The 25,976-nt window shown below is 36.8% G+C and overlaps 2 protein-coding genes and 1 long non-coding RNA gene across 3 annotated transcripts; 1 reads left to right on the top strand and 2 right to left on the bottom strand.

Annotated features, from left to right (window-relative positions):
- Positions 1-1,972: 1,972 nt before the first annotated feature.
- On the bottom strand, positions 1,973-16,901 carry abhd17b (abhydrolase domain containing 17B, depalmitoylase). The gene is made up of 4 exons (XM_065250385.2): positions 16,591-16,901; positions 14,585-15,057; positions 4,144-4,323; positions 1,973-3,384 (listed from the first exon to the last, which is right to left on the bottom strand). Exons 2-4 carry the CDS (start codon positions 15,049-15,051, stop codon positions 3,147-3,149), a joined length of 885 nt encoding a protein of 294 aa, XP_065106457.1. The 5' UTR covers positions 15,052-15,057; positions 16,591-16,901; the 3' UTR covers positions 1,973-3,146.
- Positions 16,902-17,585: 684 nt separating this feature from the next.
- On the bottom strand, positions 17,586-20,410 carry LOC135732109 (uncharacterized). Its single transcript, XR_010526695.2, has 5 exons — positions 20,351-20,410; positions 20,016-20,087; positions 19,385-19,435; positions 18,874-19,027; positions 17,586-18,583 (listed from the first exon to the last, which is right to left on the bottom strand). It is a non-coding gene; the product is annotated as an uncharacterized lncRNA (long non-coding RNA).
- Positions 20,411-20,571: 161 nt separating this feature from the next.
- On the top strand, positions 20,572-24,563 carry c5h9orf85 (chromosome 5 C9orf85 homolog). The gene is made up of 4 exons (XM_065250388.1): positions 20,572-20,982; positions 21,379-21,485; positions 21,600-21,713; positions 23,592-24,563. The coding sequence occupies exons 1-4, from the start codon at positions 20,881-20,883 to the stop codon at positions 23,737-23,739; spliced, it is 471 nt and encodes a 156-aa protein (XP_065106460.1). The 5' UTR covers positions 20,572-20,880; the 3' UTR covers positions 23,740-24,563.
- Positions 24,564-25,976: the final 1,413 nt, after the last annotated feature.

Here is a 25,976-nt window from a genome sequence, read left to right on the forward strand (position 1 = left end):
TTTTCATTTTCACTGTTTGTTTTATATATATAGATTCAACAAACTGTTATACCATGGTAAATGTATTTTATTGTTAATTGATTATAACGTGCCTGGCAAAAAAAACCAATGCAGACAGAGGCCGATGTATGGTTATTTTTCTTAGCTTAGCCCTGAGCAATAAGACCGTATGTGAATAACTGGTTAAATATTTGTTTGATAATTTTGTTGAGATTGAGCGGATATCCAGTTGTATGACTAGTTCAATCCTTGGAAAGTAACCGTTTATGGAAAGATCTTCCTGTGAATGCAGCTCAATAAGGATTTTGGCTTAATGAGCCTCAATGCGACCTCTTGAGGAAGACTATTTGTATTATAGGAAATAGTTATAAACTAGCGCCACTTGCAGCCCAATTTGCATCATCGTCATCATGCGCATATCACTCTCAGACAAGATTTTATACACGTTCACATATTTATTTCGGGAAATTTGTAAAAAATAATTAAAGGGAACATCATGAAAATCTGACTTTTACATGTTTAAGTGCTATAATTGGTTCCCCATTGCTTCTATCAACCTAGAAAATGTGAAAAAGGACAACCCAATAACTTAGCTTTGGTAAACCATTCTCTGCAAGCATGTGAAAAAATAGATAATTAAAATGTAGCTCCCCTTGTGATGTCAAAAGGGCACACCTATTGCTTACACCTAAAGTGGCAATATTAACATTGTTATAATAAATTATCTATGTTGTATTTTGAGCTAGAACTTCACAAATACTCTGGGGACACCAAAGATTTATCTTACATCTTAAAAAGTCCTGTGAAATGTCTCCGTAATTAAAATTAGTTTGGTGTCATTGGCAGTTTAATTCTATAGTTATTTGGACAAGCGAGGTGAGCAAAGGGAGGAGAGAGTAGATGATTTTAATACCAACGTTTCTTATTTCTTAATACCTGTAACCCTATAAAACAGTTAGCTGTAAATTGTTATTGCATTTTAAAAATGTTTTCATTAGCTTAATACCATTCAAACCATTACAATATAAAGCTTAAACAATTAGCTAATTAATGGAAAGTGATACATATATAAGATCTGTTTTGCATATTTTTATATACGCATAAATATTCGCACTTTAATATACATGAACTTTAAACATACATGCATTGATTTAAATCAAAGAAAACAATTATACACAACTAAATACTATAAAACTTGTGCAAATACTCCATACAGAATTTTGGATGAACAAGCTTCTCATCAGATACCAAAGCCACAGTTTCACATATCTAAATGTTGAATTTTGTTTAGAAATGATCCCAGCTGGAAAAGGATAATTTAGATACACTGGTTGCTTTCAAGTAAGCTTATAAGAAGGTTTTCCTATCGTTGCACAGTAATGTGCCTGCCCTGTTTTCTGTTCTCATCCTTTGAACTCATTTAAGTGCCTTTTAGCCCTGTCTTCAAACATTTCCTACTGTTAAAAAATGGCTCACATGTGTTCTGTACTTCCATGCTTAATGCCCCAGGCTGCAAAGGTCACTGAACCCAGGAGGTGTGCCTGACCTCAGGGCCATAAAACAATTGTCAGAAGTGAATACGTTTGGGATCACAAAAAGTTATTCACAGTTAATTTACAACATGCCTCTCAAAAATAAGAAAAAAAGATTATACTGGGTTGCATTACTTACTACGCATAATAAAAGCTTACTTTTCCACCAACATGCGCTGTATAAACAGCAATTTTACAGTACAAAAATCTCTATTTGCCTTTGGTAATGTACATAATTTCACGGCACTCCATAGTGGGACTGCTCATATAAAGCGAAAAAATTACTAAATTGTTCTCTAACCCATTAAAATAAAGAAACCATCCAATATGACGGAATCTTTAAAAACAAACTTTAGAAAAGAGGTATTGTTAATGATTTATGTCCACACCACAAGAGGTCGCTTTAGACATCTGCTTACACTTTTCTGCACAATAATTATTTTGGGTCTCTAGTTTTTTTTAAATACATGTTTATTTTCACTTCTGTAGTATAACTATTATCAATATCATTATACAATAATCTTATCAACGCGTGTTTAACAAAAAAAAAAACATTAGTCTGACCATTTAAAACATTTTCTATGCCATACATAGGATAGTAAATCAAGTTACATCGGTAACAAAATTGTTACCATTTTAATGGTTATCAAAATACTAAACAGAACAGGGAGACAGTCTTTTTCAGAAGTACAAATTGATAGTTCACATTTACACATCCATCCACACTCATATCATATATCATGTGTTCCTTAAGGAAAACTTTATGAGGATTATATAACAAAAAAACTTTACAATGCACCTGCTAAATTTAGCAGTAGTGGTCTAAAGTAACAGCTTTATCATGGCATGAAAAAAACAGTTGTGTGCATTTCTTTATATGGGTTTCATTTGTCAAGACAGTAGAAATTAGTGATGATTCCATACAGAATCAAGTGTGTTGTTCAACAACATTTATGTGTAATTGACTGATTTTTAAGCCTCACACAAATAGTGAAGAAAAATACACTCTGCTTTGATAGTAAAAGTGTCTTTATATTGGGCTGTTTTAAGCCACAACTAAGTGTATCTTTTATTTCCGAAGTCTATAAGTTTATTTGACATTTAAAACATTATTTTCAAGGTCTGCACAGGACAATACATTTACACTGGTGGACATCCAAAAAACAAAATCCAAATTAAATTGATAAAATGGCATACAGTGTACATAATGTGGTTAAACAGACAAGTTATAAACATTGTTCCTAGTACAAAGTAACATCAAAGATCAGTACTGAATTTTTGGCATCACCTGCATGGCGAAATGTTGTGTCAGAATGTTGCACCTCTTTGTACAGTATTGGATTTCCTTAATGGTCCTAAACACATGCATACAGCAAAATCATAGTATAGACTATGGAATGAGTTTAAATTTTTTAGTACATAGTATCAAGACACATAGCAGAAACTAACGTAGGGCTACTGAACCAGCAGACCCCTCGTCCACTCCACCACAGGTACATCATCAGAAAGGCAGTAAGGACACTCCTCCCATGTTCTCTATACCAGAGCACTGCGACTCATGAGGAAAAAAGCAGTCTGGTTCACAGTTGCCACGTTTATCAAGTGAGGTCAGTCCTAATCTAGAGGTTCAATTTCTAAGTTCACAAGTTCATGGGCAACAAACTGTTTCAAGCGTTCCAGGTACTGTCCATACAGCTCTACATCGTTGTGGCCCGCCCCCTCCACCCACAGCGGCTCCGCGGGCCTTTGGCAGCGCTCATACAACGCCAGTCCATGGGAAAAATCGATCACCTCATCTTCCGTACCATGGATCACCAACACCGGAGAAGTGACTTTGGAGATTTTATCAATGCTGAAAGAAAAGAAAGCACACATGACTACATGGAGATCACCATTAGAGTAATGTGAAGGAGAGACCTACATACATTTCTAAATTTCAAGAAAAATATTGTAGTTTTTAGTTAAATGTTAGACATAGAAAGGTCTATTAATATTGTAATTGTGGAATTAGACTCCATGTCACTGTGTGTTCTACCAATAACATAATTCTTTCAAAAGCCATCCAAAAGGCACTGTGACCCTGCACCAGAAAACCAGTCATAAGGGCCTTTTTTATCAATAAATCTCTATTTAAAAAAAAAAAAAAGAGCTGAATAAGATTTCTATTGATGTATGGTTTGTTAAATTTCTAATATGCTGAGAAAATCGCCTTTAGAGTTGTTCAAGTCCTTAGCAGCACACATTACATTTAAATACACATATCTTCATGGAACATGATCTTTATCTTAATACTTAAAATACATTAAAAAAGATAGATACTTTTGACCCATACAATGTATTGTTGTCCATTACTACAAATATACCCGTGCCACTTACGACTGGTTTTGTGGTCCAGGTTCACAAATACTTAAAACTACTGATTTTAAAATATTTGCCACTAGAGGGCACACAATCACATGGTAATAGCTGTAGGGGCAGCAAAACAAACAATCCAACCACCCGTCTTCTCCAGAAACACTTACAACATGGCTTCGCAAGAGCCAGACTTATTCCAAGACTGTTAGGATATAATACAACCAAATAAAGAAGCAAAGAACAAGAAGAGACTCACTTGGGAAACGCATCAAAGCAGTACGTCTTCTTGGTGTCGGGAAAAGCCACTCGCATGCCTGAGGTCAGAGGGGAGTGAAGGATAACTGCAGCACTCTCGTACCGTGAGGCGAGATCAACCGAAGGAACCGTGCCAATGCTCTGCCCATAAATGATTATGTTCTCCGGTCTGATTCCGTACCTAGAACGTCACATTCATAGGATTAGTTAAAACAAGACACTTACACACCTACTTCTCATGATGCATATATCAAATACACAATTAAACAGTTTATTCAGTAATACAGGTTGTGTAACCTTGTTTTAGAACAGGACAGACATGGTAAAGGTTTCATTGATGCATCAGAGCTTCTCACGTTTGAAAAAGGTCATATGCCATTTTCGCCAAGCTTGGTGTATTATGTGTACCGTATTAGGATGGTTTGTGGTTAGTGGGAGAAACTTAAACCTTGCCTAATTATTACACAACCTTACTTGGTCAGGTGTAAGCATAAAAGTAAAAGGCATGAGAAAAACGTAAGAACAGATACTATAACAGGGAGCAGTCATGTCAAACCTTTCCTGGAAAGAGAAAGTAAACGGTTTCTACTATATATTCATCTACTGACTCTCATCTGTCGAAAAGAACAGATAACACCTCATCTAGTTCACTGAATTGAAATGAAAACATACAGGGTCAATTTAGGGTGATTGGGACAGTTTTTTACAATCCCCTGAATGCACCTTAAAAAAAATTCACACAAAATTCTAATTCTTTCATCTTTTACTTGTACCTGTATACATTTCTTTCACAAAGGAAGATATTTTGAGGAATGTTTGTGACAAAACTGATCAGAAGCCCCATTCACTTCTTTAGTACTCCTTTTGCAATTTTGCAAGTCAATGGGGCTTCTGATCGGTTTGGTTACAAACATTCCTTAAAATATTTTCCTACGTGTTTATCAGAAAAAAGAAATTTATACAGGACAGGTTTGTAACAACATGAGAGTGAGAAAATGACAGAATTTTAATTTTTGGATGAACTACACCTTTAAGTGTACCCAATCAACCTGAATTCACCCTAAATGTCTCAAATAGCATGATAATGACAAGACAATACCTTTTTAACTAAACAAAAACAAACGAGTACGGATGCATAAAAGCCATTCATCATAAATGTACATTTTGCTACCCAATATGAAATTACACAGTACTGTAATGTCCTCTTAACATGTGGTCTGGTTAGTTTCTCTACTGCTTGTTTGACTGCTGTCATGACAGCATACAGAAGGTGACAGAACTGGTTTGAGGCTGAAACTGAAAATTAGCATCATATGACCGCAATGCATGTAAATATTTACCTTTAATGACAAGCAGGGCACAGCCACACCGCACAAGAATACAGTTGCAAATGTATGAGTCCTTAAAGGGGACATTTCACAAGACTTTTTAAAAGATGCAAAATAAATCTTTGGTCTCCCCAGAGTACGTATGTGAAGTTTTACGGTAGCTCAAAATACCCCACAGATAATTTATTATTATAGTTTATGTTAAAATTGCAACTTTGCAGGTGTGAGCAAAAATGTGCTATTTTGGGTGTGTCCTTTAAAATGCATATGAGCTGATCTCTGCACTAAATGGCAGTGCAGTGGTTGGATAGTGCAGATTAAGGGGTGGTATTATCCACTTTTGACATCACAAGGGGAGACACATTTCAATTAGCTATTTTATAGAAGCACTGGGGACCCAATTATAGCACCAAAACATGAAAAAAGTAAGATTTTCATGATATGTTCCCTTTACATCTTGGCCAGGGGACTACAGATGAAAAATAGCCTTTTGGCTAATTCTGGCTTTTTTAACCATGTTTGTTCATGCGTTTTATGAAATTGCACTGTCCCCTTTTAAATAAACTATTAAATAAAAATGAAAAAAATAAATATGTTGTGTTTACACAAAGTTTGGTTATTTAGAAATGACAATGGCATTATATAACCAAACTCACGGCAGTAAATATTTGGAACTTACAACCGCATTTACGGAGAAGACCTGCTGTGTGAACAGAACCGTACTGGACAACTAGTTGTCTGTGACATCACCTGAATTTGACATGTTATAGCACTTTGACATCACTGTTTTGAGGTACAAAGTGCATGAAGATGCAGAATTGCTTTGTAAATGTGTGCACAACCGATCTTCCGCAACCTGACAGCTGCACTGTAATGCAATATTTTAATAGCGTTCATAGATGCCACACTGCAACGGCAACTCTCATATAAACATAAAGCATGCATCTGAGTGTTGCGTTTGTAAGTACAATGTACAGACAGAATTGAGCCTTATTGTTGTACAACTCCAAGTCTTTATTCTTTGATATTTACATATATCATTATGGTTAGAGCATCCCGTATTAATACAGGCTTGACATTAGTACTGTCTGTATGATTGTACAGAGTCGTGACTGTCCTCGCATCAAAAGTTGAATTGTGTTAATGTCGTCAATGTCACTTTTCACTCAGCCTTCTTTAGCTCCTCTCCTGGGGACTCACGAGATAGTAAAGCGATTGAACACTTTGGGATCTTGCTGGAATTAGTAGGTAATCTGGGTACTTTTCGCCTACTGTTAGAATACTATGAATTCGGACATCCTACTCACCTAGGCCTTTTGCATACTATATAGTGTGGAAGTAAGTGGTTTCGGATTCAGCGACTGGCAAGCACCCGCAGTCGGAGTGCGCTTGGCGTATTTAGCTGCTTTCAAACGCTTTGGTGGAGGTGGGGTCTAAATATTGATAGTAAACATGTAGACTTCCTAGTACCATGATAGGCTGGTTAACAACGGCAATATTTCAAAACAAGTTAACTGTTGAACCGCCAATGTTGGGAAACCTAACTGCCATTGTCCCTTCCCCAATAAACACCAACAGTGTCGTAATTTTAATTCAGTCAAACCCAGGCACCATTTCAACCTAGTGTCTGTAGGCATTTGATGAAGCAAAAAAAAATCCAAAATCTACATCCTGCATACGCATGAATCTTCAAACAAACTCAACCTACTTACGTCTCAGAGTAAATCAAGTTTTAAAATATCTAACTAGGTTTCTTCACATTTACAAGGACCCATTGAGACCCACACAGTCATCGGTTTTGTCTTAGGGATGTAAATCACATGATTCTTCATTACTCTGAGAGGTCATGTGAGAAGCTGGAACAGCAGCATGGATGCTCAGGCATGAGAGAAATGAAAGCAAGCTGCTTGAAAATCAGTTTTCACCTTTCAAAATGAAAAATCTAAAGCACTGCTTTAGGGGGCCTACATGCTCTCAGATTCAAATTTGGGGGAGCACTGAGGGTCTGCTGAATAGCTTTTCATTCAACTTCATTTAGAAAGAGATGGTAGCGCCTTACTATAGACCTAATGTTTTAAGCATCTGTAAAGCACTAAATGAAAATTTGAATGGTATGCAAACATGTTTTCCCATCACATCTGAAGTATAATAAAACTTAGGTTTAATTTGCTATCCATGTTATTCCCTGGATGTGTGTGAATGGGTTTGAGAATGTAAGGACAAATTCTTATACCATGGTTATAAAACTATTTTAATTGCTAGCGTCTATTAAGACACAGATGAGAGAAGACCCTGATAAACATGAATTGTTCCCATGGCCACCATCTGCCAATGTGTAATGTACTAGTACACATTTATTAACTTCATGTCAGTCAAGGACACGCCAGCTGTCTTCAGACCAAACCCAAACTGATAAACTTTGAGACACCAAGTAGCAGTAAACATCCATTGCTTGCTGTGTGGCAACATCAGGAAGTTTTTTTACTTCCTGGGTAGACAATGTTGCTATGACTGCAACCAGGTCCATCCTCCCAGGACCCAGTTGCTAAGCAACCAATCAATATTTGACTTGGAGAACAGGCTGTTGGCACCTCCCCCATCACCTCTCAGAGGGATTTGTGCTCGGTGAAATACCGATACACAACTCTCACAGGCCGCTCAAGAGCCGCCATCCCAAAAATACTCAAGTACAATAGTCATTATTTCACATTTGGGGGCAGGGTCTCTTTCAACACAGCTGCCGCTGCCGGTTGTCGTGGCGCTTCCTTAATGACATCACACTCATTCCCTTCAGGAGGGAAATTCTCTCAGAGACAAAAGCCATTTCCTTTGCTTCTTCCCTTCTGTGCATGTCACACCGGAATGGTTTCAGACTTTTAAGAGTTTACAGACAACGACGTGTACCTCAAACAATTCAAGACAGGAAAACTGTAATGAAGACAGCACCAGATGTTCCCGTCTGGAATTTGAACACGGTTTTATTAGGTAGCCTTGCTACCAAACCACTGATGCAAATTACTGAAAGTGTCTGGTTGTAAACGCATACGACACAGAAAGAAGTCTACTGCAATGGCTAGCTGTGATAATAACAGATGGCAATATCCAGGCCAACCCCGAACCTGCCTGGCACAAAACATTGCACTGGTGTTTTCTGTGCCAACCACGCTCATTGCAAACATTTATCAGATACATGTATCAGACAGTGTGTATTTGAACAGCCCCGCCTGATGTTTCAACACTGACTCACCTGGATGAGCAGAAAGGTGTGTCTGTACTACTCTTACAATAAAGTAAATAAAGACTGAAGAAACACGGTCACTTTAGTTTTGGGATGCTCCATTTGTTTTTGTGACCAGAAACAAAAACATTTCAGAGATGTAAGTACAAACATATGTCCGAAAATCTGTCTTCACGGCAGTTACAGGGAAGCAGGAAGGCAACAAAGCATATCTGAATCCAACATTTACATAACGTCATGTATACCAAATTGGATTCTTCACAGCCTAATGTGATGCAACAAAACTAAAAATGGCTTTGGTATGAGCAGATGAATACATTGATCCTCCTGTTACAGTCTAAAGCTGAATTTGACATGATGTAATAGCACTTTGGAAGACCGTCTGCAACCTTAGGAGGATCCTTCATGTAAAAATGCTGCTTGTTAAGTCATGAAAAGACTAAACAATGAAGCAATAATTTTGTTATAATAACAACATTGAAGATAATTGTTACATTTACTGTTCCATGGAACACCCATATCTTATCCACCACAGCAATTTATTATTTAATAGGTATCAAAGTCTTAAATAGCTGTGCTAGTTTTGTGACTCATACCCTGGGGGTTTTCCTCAGATAATAAAACCATTTTAATTAAAATCATATTTACATACAATAAATAGGATAATGTAAAAAAAACCTTGACAGAGTGATCAGGACCCCAACATTAAGCAGACTTGGTGTCTGTACCAAGTCAAACCTACCTACTGACCTTATGTACTTTAGCGCATATAATCATAAAACTGTGTTGCTGCTACATGAGGTGCTTTTTTATGATTACCAATAATAAAAATCAAAGCACTGGCCACTCAAAAAAAAAAAAGATTGATAACACAATATCTAGCATTCTTAATGAATAAGCTAAAAGACGTTGTGGAGCGAGCCAGACTTCATGTTACAATAATAGCGGAAGGTAATCAATATGATACGGAAGAGGGTGATTTCACAAGCGTGCTGCTCTAATCAGCTGTTCATTGCACCTTTATGAGCCACAATACAGCAAAGAGCTGTGGCACATGGACGAACAGAAGCCCGGGGAGTAGGCCGGAGCCTGGGCTTAAGCTGCGTAGAGGAGCCCGGGGAAGACGCCGCAACCCTCGGCCTCTGCTGCGTAGAGAAGCCCGGACTGGCTGGAGCTTGACTTTGCTACACACCAGACCAGAGTGTTATTGTGTGTGTAACACATTATTGTATTTTCTTTGTTTTACTAGCGTGGCATTTATGTACACAATAGCATATCTGAGCAGTGTTCCGATTAATGGGAGTGGCTTGCAGAGCTGTGCATTGTGGTGCATAGTTGGAGTTGGTCGGGTTGCGATGTTTGGCGTTTTCTCGTGGTCCTGTAAATGGTATACAATATAGACCCGTTTGCCACTGAACCTGCATTAACGACGACAGTGGGGCTTTAGGCCTTAGTCAAACGGGTCGTCAGGTTTCATTTTCTCTTAAAGATCGGAAGGTGACCCTTATTTACCATATATACCTTCGCATTGGGCCCCCAATTTGCTAAATACTCAACTGTGGATAATATAATTATGCCGCAATAGTTAGTCTGTCTGGAACTAAGCTGAGTTAAACCACATCACTGTGTGACACTTCAATACATATGAACGGCCGCTACGCTAATAGGATTTTGTTTTTCTCTCCCTGTCTCGTCCTCGACCCCGAGGACAACGAGACAAACAGACCCAGTCCCGGTAGATGTGGAAGTCGGCACACCTCTGATCTACTGGCAGTCCTTCAACGTGATGTCCAGCTGATGCCTGACCAACGATCACCGGCAGAACCCGCTTAATCTCCGCTAAATCTCCTTATCCGTTCTCCCAAGGGTTTTTCCCTCCTAGGACTTATTTTTCCTTGAATAAAAGCCCGGGGGGGGGGGGTTCTCCTAGGGGGTTTTTCACCCCGGGGAGGCAGCCTTTTTGGGCTTTACTTAGCTTCCTTTACTAGACGTTACTTTAGTAATACGTTCACTTATAATATTGAGTCATAGCCGCAGCAAATTTAACTGCTTATGCTATCATCTATTTTGTTGTGCTATCTGTCGTTTTTATGTGCTTTTCACTGCTTCTGTTTATGTAAAGCTGCTTTGAAACAATTGACTTTTGTGAAAAGCGCTATATAAATAAAATTGAATTTGAATTTGAGTTGTAGTTTTTCATACAAATGTGCTTTAAAGTCACGTTTTGTCTTTTCTCGGTCAAATAAGCACAAAATTCTAAATTTATGTTACATTTCGACTACAAATATGACCCACTTTCAATAAAGATTAATGTTTCTATCGATGAAATGGCCTTTTAAGTATGCCAGGGCCTTGGTTTCTTTGTAGAGAAACTCCACACAATGCACACAGACATGCATTCATCTACGGAGCGTGATAAAAACAAAACAAACAAATAAACACGGCAAATGCATCAATTCGTTTAGGCGGACAATGAAGTATACGCTTATTACTACAAGTGACCCTGAACTACAATGCACCAAAGTTTTATACGTTTTGTTGGAGAAGGCCTTAAAGGGATAGTTCGGCCAAAAATGATTTTAATCCCATGATTTACTCACCCCCAAGCTGCCTGTCCGAGACGCATATGTCCATCGTTTTTCAGATGAACACATTCAGTTAGTCTAAGATGGCAGCGTTTGAGTTTATAATAGAGCCCGACCGATTTATCGTTTTGCCGATTTTATCGGCCGATATGAGCCTGTCGCAGATATATCTGTATCGGCGTATAAGCCGCAGATATGAAGCCGATATGAACGTTCGTTACAGAAGACATTAAATGCTTTTGAAAGATGTAAGTACTTGTTTGTCCAGCAGAGTGCGCCCTACTGGTTGCTAATGGTGACCCATGTCACTCACTGTAGTGACACCAGCCAACCCCCCTTCACTTCTGTCAGTCCCTCAGTTCAGGTGGTGGCAGTCACGCGGTTTCTTCACAACATTTTACACTTGGTATTAAGACGCGCTTTGGTCGATTGGATTATAAGTGGGCGAGAAAGACACATTCCGGTTTACATTTGGTGTTTTTAATCCGTCTCTTTTGTCCACTTGCGAGTTATTTAAAACGCAAGTGGAAGAAATGACGTGAGGCGGAGAAAGGACGCGCTTTAACTGCCGCGCAGTCTGTGGGAGTACAGCTGCTTGTGCTGTTACTGAACATGCTCATTTCAAAGCAATTGATTAAATAAGCTCGCGCAACTTTACACCCTCGCTAAATTAAAGCGGCGGAGATAAGACGCTTTAGTTTTATACAAGTTTAAAGTCCCGGCAGAACACTGTGGGTTCGTGTTATAAAAACGTTGTGCAGAACATTAAACATAAGCCTACATCATTATGTTGTCAGCAAGTCAAGCATTGTCGTCTTAACGGTAAGTTTCTAATTAATTTGTGAAGCACATAACTTATTGTAAAGCTAATAAAAAATGACTTTATAAGTTTCCATTTTCAAAATAAGCCCAATATAACATTATTCTCGTCAAAACTGACAATCATTTAAGTTATATGTATTTTGTTTTGTTTGTGTTTAAAAGTTATTTATAATTAGTCAAGTTTACTGTTTTGTGCACTTATGTCAGAATCATTTTGGATAATAAAGTTTATTGTTAACTTGTAAAACCTGCCTATATTACATATCTTTGTCACGTCATTTTAAGTGTTTGATCACCACATTTGTGAGTGATCATTGCAAAAAAAGTATTTATATATAGTATATTCTGTTAATGTATATAGTGTATTATATGTACAGTAGCCTGCTGTAGTATAATATACTGTAGTATGTGTGTACTGTACTATAATATACACAAAGAATATCGGCCGATATATCGTTATCGGTGTTTTTTACTCCCTAATATCTGTATCGGCATCGGCCCAAAAAAATGCGTATCGGTCGGGCTCTAGTTTATAAAGTTTTAAATGTGGATATTTCTACACCACCACACGGATTATTCTCAGAAGGCCTTTGTTTATCATTGTGGAGGCGTTTGGATTTATTTTGTGAAAGATGGATGCGCATTTTTTTGGACTTGAAGTACGTGGACCTCGTAACTTTACTTTTGATTAACTGAAAGATCTAAAACATTTTCTAAAATAATTGAAAATATCCGAACAGTGAATGAACAGAATAAAACTTTCCCATTTACAGTACACAGCATTATCTAACAAATCTTACGTTTGCTATTTGAGAACTCAATTAATTATCAGTTGGCTTTGATAATCATCAGCTATTAACCAGTTTGTACGTTTTCTCCAAATTTGGATTCCTAAGGGACTAGCCTTAAACCATTTACCTGCTTTAAAAAAAGCTGGTCAGCTATGACAGAATGAAATAATCCTCTAGAAATGCAGATGTTGAAAATGGGTTAATGGGTAAGGGACTGCATACGGTGGGGACTTGCCACAATTTGTGTACCACAAAAAAAAGCTTTTCAGCAGCCGCCATTGTTTAACAGACATAAGACTTGGATAGGCCAGCCTACTTACTCCTATACCTCTATCAAACAAACACTTTACATACTTTCAAGCATCACTGAACAAAAACACATACACGACATGAACTGCTATTACATAATGAGAACGGAAAAAAACTATACACATTGCTTTAGAATGACTACCAAACTGGTTTATCTTGATATTAAATATGTACCCAGTGTCCTTTCGGGACCAACCTGGCCTTAAGCTTAACCCTTGAGAGCATCTAAAATGACCACAAGTACGGTGTTGGTCTGCTTTACGGGGTAAACACAATACCTCAGGGACCTGATTTGACAAAACAATGCAGACTGTGTTTATGAGCATCAGCTGTGCTTTACAACACACACATACACAGCAGCATGGACACAGCATAACACACACCCACGCAGGAACACGACTATTCCACAAACATTCATGTGGTCACGAACACAAAGTCTCTTTGTGTTTTCTCATGGATGAACAACGCTGAAGCATCTTCACATCGAAGGGCACACCAATTTACCACAGTTGACACGGATATGAGAAGAAATGGATACACAGATAATAATGCGCACGTGACACCTCAAATGGCCTTCCCCAAGTCTTTTATGTCATCTCTCAAATACTCAACTAAGCCAAACTTACAGATGTTTGAGGTTGGAGCAAAAAGCAATTCTGCTGTGGAGAAATGAAACTTTTTATTGCTGCAGACTTCACAAATTTAAACAAACCACACTCTGAACCAAACATGACTCGTCCATCGGCAAAATCATTTCCTCCCCCAAGCATTTAAAAGAAGCACTGGGCATGCGAACTGGGGGATGGGATACAATATATCCCCCACGTATATTCCTCAAGCCCTTGGAATTTTCAGAAGGACAGAAAAAACCAAATGTGGTGTAAACTGATCAGACTGAACAAATGATATCTATTGTTACTAAGACCCATAGGGGCACAGACGACTAATAAACAGTATGTGTCTTGTAAGAACAAATTACATAATCTAATATCTGGTAATAGGTAAAAGTATCAAATTAAAATTTTGTCACTGTTTTCTTTTCATCATGTTGTTCCAAATCCGTATGACTTTTTCCAAAAAAAACAAAGTCAAATGCAGGCAAAACGTTAGTCAAAGACAGCCTTAATTTCCGTTCACTTGCAGCGTGTGGAAAAATACAAATATTCTTCAGCATTCCATACAGCTTTGGAACAACATTAGCATAAGTAAATAAATACAGGATTTCCTTTTTGGGGTGACTGTCCCTTTAAATAAAATGTGGAGGGGAAATTATGAAAGCAAATGCACTGGTTAAAACAACAATCACATTATTCTAAACATCTGTATAGCTTCCAGGGTGATAAGACTTTCATCTGTACTCCATTCTCACCTTGTTCGCAGCGCGTGCCAGGCCGCTTCTACATCAGCATACAAATTTTTCTCTGAGGGCTTTCCTGAGCTTGCTCCATAACCAGAGTAGTCATAGGAAAACACGTTACAATTGATGCGGGATCCCAGGCCAATGTAGAAGCTACTCATCTGACCCAAGTCTACAGCGTTACCGTGAGAAAACAACAGGGTATAGCGAGCATTGGGAGAACATCGCACAAACATGCAGGCGATACGGTTCCCCCTTGATGTCCGGGTCATGAAGCACTCAATGGCGTCTTTCTCCCGGGAGGAATACTGCCAATCCGCACGCTCGGATAGGTGAAGGGTCCATCGACTGCCACTCTCATCGGACATTAAAGTGTAAGTGGGCTCTGGAGGGAGAAAAGCCAGCTTGGAGGCGATTTTGCTTGGGCATGGAGGACAGCAGAAGAGGCAGCACAGCTCACTCAAAGACAGGTGATTCATCTTTCACTAGAGGAAAGAAGACAGACAGGTAAACGGGTGAAGTTGAAACTTAGGTGTTACACTTTTGTTAAATCCTTCTTTGGAATTTTAACTCGAACAGGAACTCGGGGTGGGACATACTGAATTGCCCTTCCTCCTTTTATAGTAATCAATAACATCGGTTTACCTCACAGCCTGGAATCTGATGAGTAGTTGAAATGCAGGATGATGTCATTAATCACTGATACTTGTTGGCAAAAGTGAGATACTGTAAAATTTGAATACTTATAGCTCTCCTAAACCTGAATTTTGTCATTGTTGTGGTGCACGCTGGTTTATAGATATCCCTAGGGCTAACATGTTCAAGCTGTTCATTAATGTAAAGCTGCTTTGAAACAATTAACAATTGTGAAAAGCACTATATAAATAAAATTGAATTAAAAGTCCCCAAAAAAATCCATTTTGAATTCATGGGATTCGATGTCATTAATAAATAACTAGGGATGCACCGATAGGATTTTTTTGGGCCGATACCGATTTAAACAGACAACTTCTGGCCGATACCGATGCCGATACCGATATTAAATACTTGTATACAATACTATACAGCTGGTCTATTAGCTAGTTTATTTCTGCATCAAATTATTTTTACTGAACATGGATTTGATCTAATTAACATTCAACTGACCAACATAATAAGAGAGACACAAATTAAGCTTAAACAAATATAATAAGACAGCGTGACAACCTTCAAAGGTGGTTTTTGCTATTCAGCATTTATTTTATTAACATAAACTCGTTTTTTTTTTTTTTTTTACATATAATGGATTTCTTTATGCAGTTAATTAATAGGCCGATACCGATTGTTTTTCTCATGCTATTGCCGATATGCCGATGGTTTCAAATTCATCAAAAATCGGCCGATAAATATTGGCGGCCGATACATCGGTGCATCACTATAAATAACTCAAAAACCTCATCCTGAGGGCATTCTTGTTTGTTTGTATACAATTACTGATCAGACTACTCTGAGTCATGACAGCTGACTAATGCCCTTATTTGGGTGAGTTGTATTTACAGGTAGAAAAACCTTGACGTGGAATATCCGAGGTTTGGCAAAGCTAAAAACTCCAGTATCATCTGTCATCCACATGACTGCCCAAAAAAACCGTCTACAATTTCCTTGTTTGTTTTTTATTGTAAACTCTAGGTGACAAAACAGTATGGTGCTGGTAAAACACAAAAATAACATATTGTTTGTAGTAAATATACGCACTATTATATATACACATTTTTAAATTATATATAAATGTTTATAATATATATAAATGTTTATAATAAATAAATAAATTTGATACCGTGATCCGAATCATGTAAACAGAAAGTGCCATATGACACTGATCTCTGCCGAATTAAGCGTTTGTTAACTAAAGCAATAAACGGTTTAATTTGTTACATTTGTATTTAATTTTTTATTTATTTATAATTGGTTGGTGTTAAAGGTTCAGTACAAAGCATTAAAAACCCCTTTTTGTCATATAATTAAAAACCGTACTCTACCTGCGCGACGTTTCGATGCTGGAAATGAAGTCTGAAATGCTTTGATTTGTCTGGCGCAGTCACTGTATTAGATCAGGCAAATATCAGATTGCCATTAACCGATTACTCCGTCCACTCAACCAGATCAAGAGTCCTTCTAAAATTGCCTCCGGCTCGTGCTGCTCAGTCGATCTTGTCAACATGTGGTCTCTTTTGTGTTGAAACTACACCGGGATATCTAATTTAATCCATCCGATACAGGTGATCTCATCTCAACCTAGCGCGTGCAACGCTCGCTTTCTTTTCATTTTCTTGCGGAATGCCGGATGTCAACGTCGAACGTCAAACAGGCTATCGACCAATCAGATTCATGGATGGATGTAATCGGCCAATCACACCAAGTAGTCCTCGCTGCAGACTGTAGCGCGGTGACATCACGTACTGACGTCACGTATGTCTTCGGTGCGCATGCGCAGAGTGACGCATGGTATGTCTTTAATATTCATGTCCTTTTACGACGTGTGACACGCCTCTGAGACGCATAAAAACAATTATAGGGAATTACAGAGCAAACTCAGCATTATCGGTTGTATTTTGAAGTTACTTTTTTTTAAACGCGTGTGTACAGAGCAAACTCTATTTTGTATACCGGAACAGTGAACATTAATGACACCTATAGGGTTCTTTTATGGGTTTTATATTTTGGGGCATATTTGCCTTCAAAGAAAGTTAGACATTTATGGTAAAGTACAGTATGTTTTCAGTCTCCTCATCCTTTATTTTGGAAAACACATAAAAATCGCCATGATAACACAATGTTGCTTCGTTTTATAAACACGACACATGAAATGATATATTATACACTGCGTTCCAAATGATTATGCACATGCAATTTTTGATAAATTTTTCCAATACAGCCAGTAAGTTTTCAAATTGTATTTCACCCTCAACAGTTATATGACAGTGTGGATGCTGTTATATTTAAATGAAGTAAAAATGTCAAGATCTTTTAATACTTTGAAAAACATGCTGTTCCATATTATAGAACAAGTTGTGGTCCTCATACAATATGGTTATAAAAAAGTGTGCATTCGTAAAAAAAAAAAAAAAAACCAAATTATTTCGTATAACAATTTATATTTGGTGGACCTAAACAGAAATCATTGAACTATTATAAGATTCACGAGTGATTCACAGTACAGAAAGGTTTGACTATAAGGCTTTTTAAAATATATTTTTAGGAAAATATTAGAAAAAGGCATCATTAAAAAACACAGTTAAGAAGCAAACATGTACTTAAACCTGGTGGTGTCTCTGGAATCCCAAGAACCTCTTGATACAGGATCCTTCAGTGCATAAAACTGTATTTCTACCCCTCCCCAAACCAAAACTTGAAAAAATAATACATTTGATGTGAGATAAGAATACACAGAGACATTTTTAAACAGTTTTATTTATTGACATGCAAAAATACACTAAATAGTATAGATGAATGTCATTCTGGATTATTGGTGAATAGCCACTATGTTCAAACAAGACTGTAACATTAGGGAGAAGTGGCAGAGTAATGATTTTGACTGCCATCCCATACTGCAAAAAGCATCACTGACTATTTTAATTATTAAAATAAGAAAGAAATCAAACAATGTGTGACCCCCATCATCATCTGACCTAAGTCCTATTAAAGAGCCTGTTTAGCATTAGAATATGAAAGATCTGTGAGGTGAACTGCACTTTAATTCGAAACATCAACTTAGGGATGCAATACTAGCATCAAGTATCAAGTGAAATAAAGACAAAACCTATACTTGTATACTTATAAGTTTTAATGAATAGGAGAATTAAAGTCATGTCAAATATATGCTCGTATATTATTATGTAACTTGTGTAAATATTTTTTCCCCAACATTGCCAGGTGGACAGTCTTTAAAGATTTCTCCACAGTGGAAGCATTGAGTCAGACAGTAGGGCATCCGAAACTGTTGTCTGTAGAACACAATCCAGTTCTCATGACCTAATTTAGACAAAATACAGATCAAACCATATTCAATTATTATAAAGAACGGCATTAACATATCATGTTAACATAGTCATTTAAGGAAAACATTTTAAATGAGATTGCTTTACACATGCTAAACAAAGATATCCTTAATACAATTTTAAGTTCAGGGTACTTTTCTAGCTGAAAGTTGAAAGGTTTTGAAGGCAATACAGTCTACCAGAGAATAAAAATGTAGACAGACAAAGAGTTTTCTTAAATAATTTTTAGAGTACTCCACATTATTAAGGATTTAAAGAACTTACTGTCAAGCCACAAAAAGTGAGCCTGTTCTTTAAATTTGGGCTCACTGACAATGTCCCTAAACATCTAGCATTTGAGTGCAAGCCTCAAGACAGCCACATCGCCATCAACCTTGACTACTCCCATCAGGATCTGCCACAGGATCTCAGGTGACATCTGTCAAAAATAGCCAACAGTCAGTTTAAAATGCAACTACATTAGACAATAAAAAGAGAAACAGATAGATTGACAGTTTATACCTTGGTCAAGTTATCAAGTATATATATAAATAAATAAAATAAATAAAAGTGAACCAATTCAATACTTAATCAAGGTAATCAGCATTACCTGTGGTTCAAGAAGATCCTTCACAACCGAAAGACTAGCATTAACAATCTTTTAATATTCAAAGAAAAATATTTTAAAATCTTTTAACATTCAAGGGCATATTTAATAGTACACATACTACTGTACATCACTGCATGGGTAAAGGGTAAAAGGTAAAAATATAGATGTATGCTTGCTGTTACTTACTGTTACTTTTACATCCTGAAGCAGTCCTCAAGGAAGCCTTCGTACTGAGCACTGTGGTTCAAACAGATGGCATCAATTCATTCTCTGGTCCTTTAAGGCATGTATTAGTTAGAAAATAACAGAGGTGTATAATACTTAAGTATTTTAGTTACATTTTCCAAGCATCTGTGCTTTATCAAAGTGTTTGTGTAGGGAAAATTTACTTTTCTTTACTAAAAAATGTTCACACCATTCTAAAGCATAGAATCATACTGTGTATTCCTTTTATATCGCATATTGAAATTTATTTAATGCCTGATTACATAAAAATTGTGTACTTTTACTTTCTTGAGTAAAAGTACGAAAATAATTTTTACTTAAAAGTACAAAAAATTACTAGATGTTTTACGTACTTAAATGTAAACCAAAAACTTGAAATTATGAAATGTAGTGGAGTAAAAATCACGATAATATGTTTTGGAATGTATGTTTTCCAAAGAAAAACACTAATAAAATATTAATAATTAAAAATTTACTTTTATGTAGAAAGTAAAATTACTTAAGTACTATACAACTCTGGAAAATAACACTAAAATATTATGTGTCTCTCTTTTTAAGTCCTAAAAAAACAGTTATGCAAAAAATAACTAACCTGGCTTAGCTGGACTGTACTTGGTGATTGTTTTTCTGTAAGTTACGCCTTCCAGAATCCAGAAACATGCATCTAGAAAATCACATATGCAATCAATTAAAGGTTTGCTTTTTGTATATCTCACATAAACAGGTTTTACCCATCACATGAACGTAAATTTTCTTTCATAAATATAGGGAAACTCAATTCCTCAACATGAAACCACTAGGGAGAAGAAACACAATGAGTTTTATAAGCAAACAAGTTCGAATGTACAATTTTGAACAGAAATAATGTTTAATAACAACTAAAAGCAAACATAAAGCATAAATATTTATTTTATGTAATCGATTTACCGCAATCGAATTAATCCCTTTCGAGAAAAACTCCTTCTTCGCTGTATTATTAAGGTTGGCATTAAACTTTTAGGCGCATTACCGCCATCTACTGATTAAAGTGAAATATTTTGTACATGCGCATTAAAGACATACGATACGTAGAACATACCTGACGTCAGTACGTGATGTCACCGCGCTACAGTCTGCAGCGAGGGGTGTCTCAATCACACGCGTTCTGCCTCGCACACGGACGTTGTCGAAACCACAATAACAATGTTGATTAATGTGTAACTTACATTATTATTTGTGGACGCGTAACGGTGTAAAGTTTGATATGTCACCTTGAAATATATATCGAAACTACAACTTTGCTGACGTGGGATTTTTTTGTGACGATAATTATTTTTTACCAGCTCTAACCAATTGCTATTTACTTCCGCCATTTCCGCATTGCGTCAATGGTTGTGTTAGCGTGTAGAGCCACGCGGTTTCTCATTTTGTGTTTTAATTGCGTTATTTTTGTATATTAGATATATTGTAAGATTGAAATGAGCTCTCAAAAAGGAAATTGTTCCCGTTCTCGAGGTCAAAAACATCAGAATGCGACTGCATTTAGAAATGACAAATACGGTGCAAGCGTTCAAGTTAAGGTAAGCATTGTGCTAAAGTGCCTACTTGAGAAACACAATAGTATGTAGTATGGATGGAATTACATTTTATTTAGCGGTTGGGTTCAGCGTCCTTTAGGTTAGAGAAGGGTTGCCCAGTACTGTTAGTGGAGGGTCACTGTCCTAATTTAACTTACCCAGTTTATTTTTAACTCTGATCAAACACCTGAAATCAATGAAGGTTTTCAAAATTACTTAATAGTACAGTAAGCACGTGTGTTTGTTAAACTCTACAGGGCAGTAAGCCTCTAGCAGCAATACTTGAGATTCCTGAATTAGTGAAAGTGTATAATCTGAACTGTTTCTTTGAATGTTTGTAGCAAAACATTGTTGACATGGCTTTTATATGTTGGATTTGTATTGTTGTGGTGTTTTCAGAAAGCCAAAGCAAAGGTTCATGATGGTCTGTGTCAGCGCTGCAAAGATGTCTTGGAGTGGAAAGTCAAGTACAACAAATATAAGCCCCTTACACAGCCCAGAAAATGGTGAGAGATGAGGGTGGCATAGCAAGAAAATGGTCAAATAAACCTCCCCACAATGAAACTTGTATTCTCTCAATTCATCTTTTTATTTGAAATCTTGTTTCTCTACTTATCTAGTGTGAAGTGTCTTCAGAAAACTGTGAAGGATGCCTATCATATAATATGTAAGCCGTGTGCACTCAAGTTGGAGCTTTGTGCCAAATGTGGAAAGAAGGAAGAGATTGCCATTCCGTAAGTATCTTCAGGATTTAGAATATAAGATCAGTCTGGTTTAAAAAAAACATCACCAGCCTTTTTATAATAGAGGGGAAAATCTAAACAATAGTAAATAAATATAGTAAACATAATACTTAATTGTGGGGAGGAGTTGGTGATAAACTATAATATATGGTTACTAGCTTTGAAAAAATAAATCTGATACACATGGTTAGGATATAAAGATGGCAAATGTTTACATGGTTCTTACCAGTTTAAAGCTTTGAAAAACACATTATTCTAGAATAAACAGATTTTTCACAAATCCGATAAATGATACACAATACCATGTACACAATGATAAACCGTATAACAAACTGGCTAAAAACTAACTAAATGTAGATTAGTGTGGCACAAATGCCCCCTGGTGGACAAGCAAGGTAAATGAAAATTTAAATTGTAGAAGTGTTTTATGACCTCTAGAGGGTTAGTGATGGTACTGCAAACAGTCTGCCAATTATTGTTTTGTCATATTATTTTTTTTATATGAAAAGAACTTCAAAGTTAAGAAACTAAAGTTTTATTATTTTTCCACATTCAAATCTATTGAGAAAAATAAAAATTTCTTAATATTTTTGCTGTGAGAGCATATCAGCATGTAATGTGGATCACATATAAGTTTAGAGGTCTTACATTAACTGGCTTTCCTGTATCTCAGGCTTGTAGAACATGGTGCCAGGAATGCCAAGCTCATTGATTCAATTCCCATTTCTGGGAATACTATTAAGTTTATTGTTACGCATTTTTAAAGGGGACTTATCATTAAAATATGACTTTCCATGTTTAAGCTCTATTACTGGGTCCCTAGTACTTCTATCAACATGGCAAATGTGTCAAAGGACAACCCAGTAACTTAGAGGCTGTTTACACTTGGCATTAACATGCGTTTTCGTCGATCGGATCACAAGTGGACGACGTTAATGCCAGGTGTAAACGGTGTTCAAAACGTTTTGAACGCGTCCACTTTCGACCACTTTCAACCACATTCAGAGGTAGTCGAAACCACTTTCGATCGGATCGCTTTGGAGTTGCGGAACGCAATGTGGTTGAATGCGTTCGAACAGCCACATGCGACCGCCTTCTCTCCGCCCATTTATCTAATCTGAGGTATTAAACACTAATTTTACGTCTTTTTTGACTTCTGCCGTGAACATACGGTGAACAGCGCTATTTTTAGACTTTCATTGATAAAACTACTGCGGGGTGTTCTCCGTAGTTTCGTTTTGAAAGCGTGAAAGTTGCGCGATCCTATTTCATCAATTGCGCCGAAAATTCAGAGAAAGCTCCAACAAATAAACGTACAAAACACTGTGCAGCATGTATACTTGCTAAACAAGCAGCGGGCTCCGACATAATATAAGTTTGCGTCCATATAAACTCATAATTACTCCCGCTCGCGTTTGAATGACAGCAGAGAGACTCGCCCACCGTCTCACAGACCATCCCCTCACAGTATTCAGGACAGATGCGGTCGAAAGTGGACAAAAGAGACGGATTTAAATACCAGGTGTAAACGCAATGTGTCTCTCTCGTCCACTTGTGATCCGATCGATGAAAACACATCTTAATACCAAGTGTAAACAGCCTCTTAGTTTTAGTAAACCATTCTCTGCAAACATGTGAAAAAATAGATCAGCTGCAGAGATCAGCTCATTTGCATTTAAAAGAAGACAGGAGGCACATTTTTGTTCACACCTGCAAAGTGGCAATTTTAACATGTTTTAATAAATTATCTATATGGTATTTTGAGCTAAAACTTTACATATATACTCTTGGGACACCAAAGATCTTATTTACATCTTTAAAAAGTATTGTGAAATGTCCTCTTTATAGCATGTTTTTGTTTTCTCTAAGAATTGACCAAGAGCTTGAAGAAGGAGGGGAGGAGGACAACAACAGACAAGATAAAGGGAACAGGCAGGAAGAACAAGATGAAGATTTTGATGACTTTGACTCTAACGATAGTGACTGTAATAGTGATACAGATGCAAAAGTAAAGTAAAGCTGCTGTATTCATATTCAACACCCAAAAACAGCGTTTCTGATAAAATCTGAAGCTGGCATTTGGACATGTACTCACCTGTTCACCTGCTTTTAATTACACAGAGAATCCCTTGAGACCTTTTGACTGTGCGTGGTGTTTGTTTCCGAACTATTCTCTGTGTTATTGCAAGAACTGGAGAAATCATTACATGCATCTATTTTAAATAGATGGTTTTTCTTAATCAGTAGATTTTGTCTTCACAAACCTGTGGGTGAGATTTATATTAATTTGTGGCGTTAAATGATTGCCTCATTGAGCAAGTAAGTAAAATGACGGTGTTGTGTAACTGTAAATATGCAGTGCTTTGGTTTTGAAAGTATTATGATTGTGTGAGAAGTTATGCACAGCAGTGCTGTTCAAACAAGTTATTTGAATAAACCCTAACTGGGAAATTTTTTCAGACACAGTGAACACATAGGACAGTTTCCTGGACAGGGTTTAGATTAATCGGTACTAGGCTTTTGGTTGTTTTTACAAATCTTACAAGAAACGTTACTGTTGTGCATTTTAAGACAAACAATGGCGCAGATGCGTGTAGAGATATGTCAGTGCAAGATCAACTTTTTTAAGTTAAGTCTGAGTCATGCATTTTAGTCTGAGACTGTTATAAGCCCTGTCTGGGAAACCGCCCCAGTGTCTATGTTTTATTAAAAACACCCATCTGCGTAACACTAGAAGTGACTTCGTAAAAGTCAGTATTTCTTTGTTGTCTATAGATTCATGCAGACGTATGCATACAAACGTTTGATTAAAAGAGTGACCAGTAACACATGTTCAATCAGCATATGATGGAAAACTATTTTCAGATTTTCAGGGAAGTTGTTCCTTGTGATATTTGAGGAACTTGAATTAGAATAGTCAGGTTTAGCCTTTGTGCAGCAAATATGCGCATAATGAAGGACCTCAATATAGAAGGCATTGTGGGATGTTTGGGGAACTGTACACTTGACATATACATTTTTAGCCATGGTTAAGCAAGAAGGAGAACCATGTAATATGTCAACATCATTGTTCACTTTTATATCACATGCATCAACATTATTTGCTGAATAACATTGTCAAAACACTCAAATCTAAATAAAATCAAATTATTCTTTTTAGATTATTATAAATATTAACCAATAAAACATCCTACTTGTTTTAATAAGAAAGTTCTTATCCATTTTGTCAACATATGTTTGAGTGCGATTTTAATGTTTTTAACCCATCTTTCATTATTCTGTGAGGACACCTGCTGTTGCTGTCACATGACGACACACATCCATGAGAGATGTGTGACAAAATATTTGACTTTATCTCGTTGTTTTGTACTACTGTGTACATAGAATGACTATAATCATTAATTTATTGATTTAAATAAATGATTTGTAAAAAAAAAATGGTCAGTTATTTTCATCTTGAAATATTAAAAGATTGTTAAATGTTTAGGGAATAGCTCATACTGGGGCGGTTTCCGAGACAGGGATTAGACTAGTCCTACACTAACAAATTTTTAAGGGCTGTCCAAACTGAAAACAACTTGCACTGACATATCTTGAAATACATCAGTGTCCTTTGTTTTGCCTCAAAATGCACATAAGTTATGTTTTTAGTAAGGCATGTTTGTTCAAACTAGTTATATTTCCTAATTAAACCAAGGACTTATGCCAATCCCTGTTTGGGAAACCACCCCTTAATGTTTAAGTAATGTAATATGTCTGAATTAGCCTTTGTGCATAAGCTGAATGCAATTTTTAAAGACAATTATGTATTTTTCAAATGTATGATTGTTCTAATACGACCTAAGTAGAACTATGGGAATTATGTTGTGACTAAAACAAATTACAATTGTTTAAAACTACACTCTAAAAACAAACGGTGCTATATAGCACCAAAAGTGGTTCTTTGCCCGTAGAAGAACCATTTTTAGTGCCATATAGCACCGGTGAACAACCATATAGTGCTATGTAGAACCATATGTGGTGCTATAGTGGTTCTATATGGCCCCTTTATGGTTCTACATAGCACTATATGGTTCTACACAGGTGCTTCACCGGTGCTATATGGCACTAAAAATGGTTCTTCTATGATTACGAGCAAAGAACCACTTTTGGTGCTATATAGCACCGTTTGTTTTTAGAGTGTATATTTTTTGCACAAATGTACTTGAGATCTCACCCTTATTTGATTTAAAAATATATTTAAAGAATTTCCTA

Source organism: Paramisgurnus dabryanus, chromosome 5 (assembly GCF_030506205.2).
Source record: "Paramisgurnus dabryanus chromosome 5, PD_genome_1.1, whole genome shotgun sequence".
NCBI lineage: Eukaryota > Metazoa > Chordata > Actinopteri > Cypriniformes > Cobitidae > Paramisgurnus > Paramisgurnus dabryanus.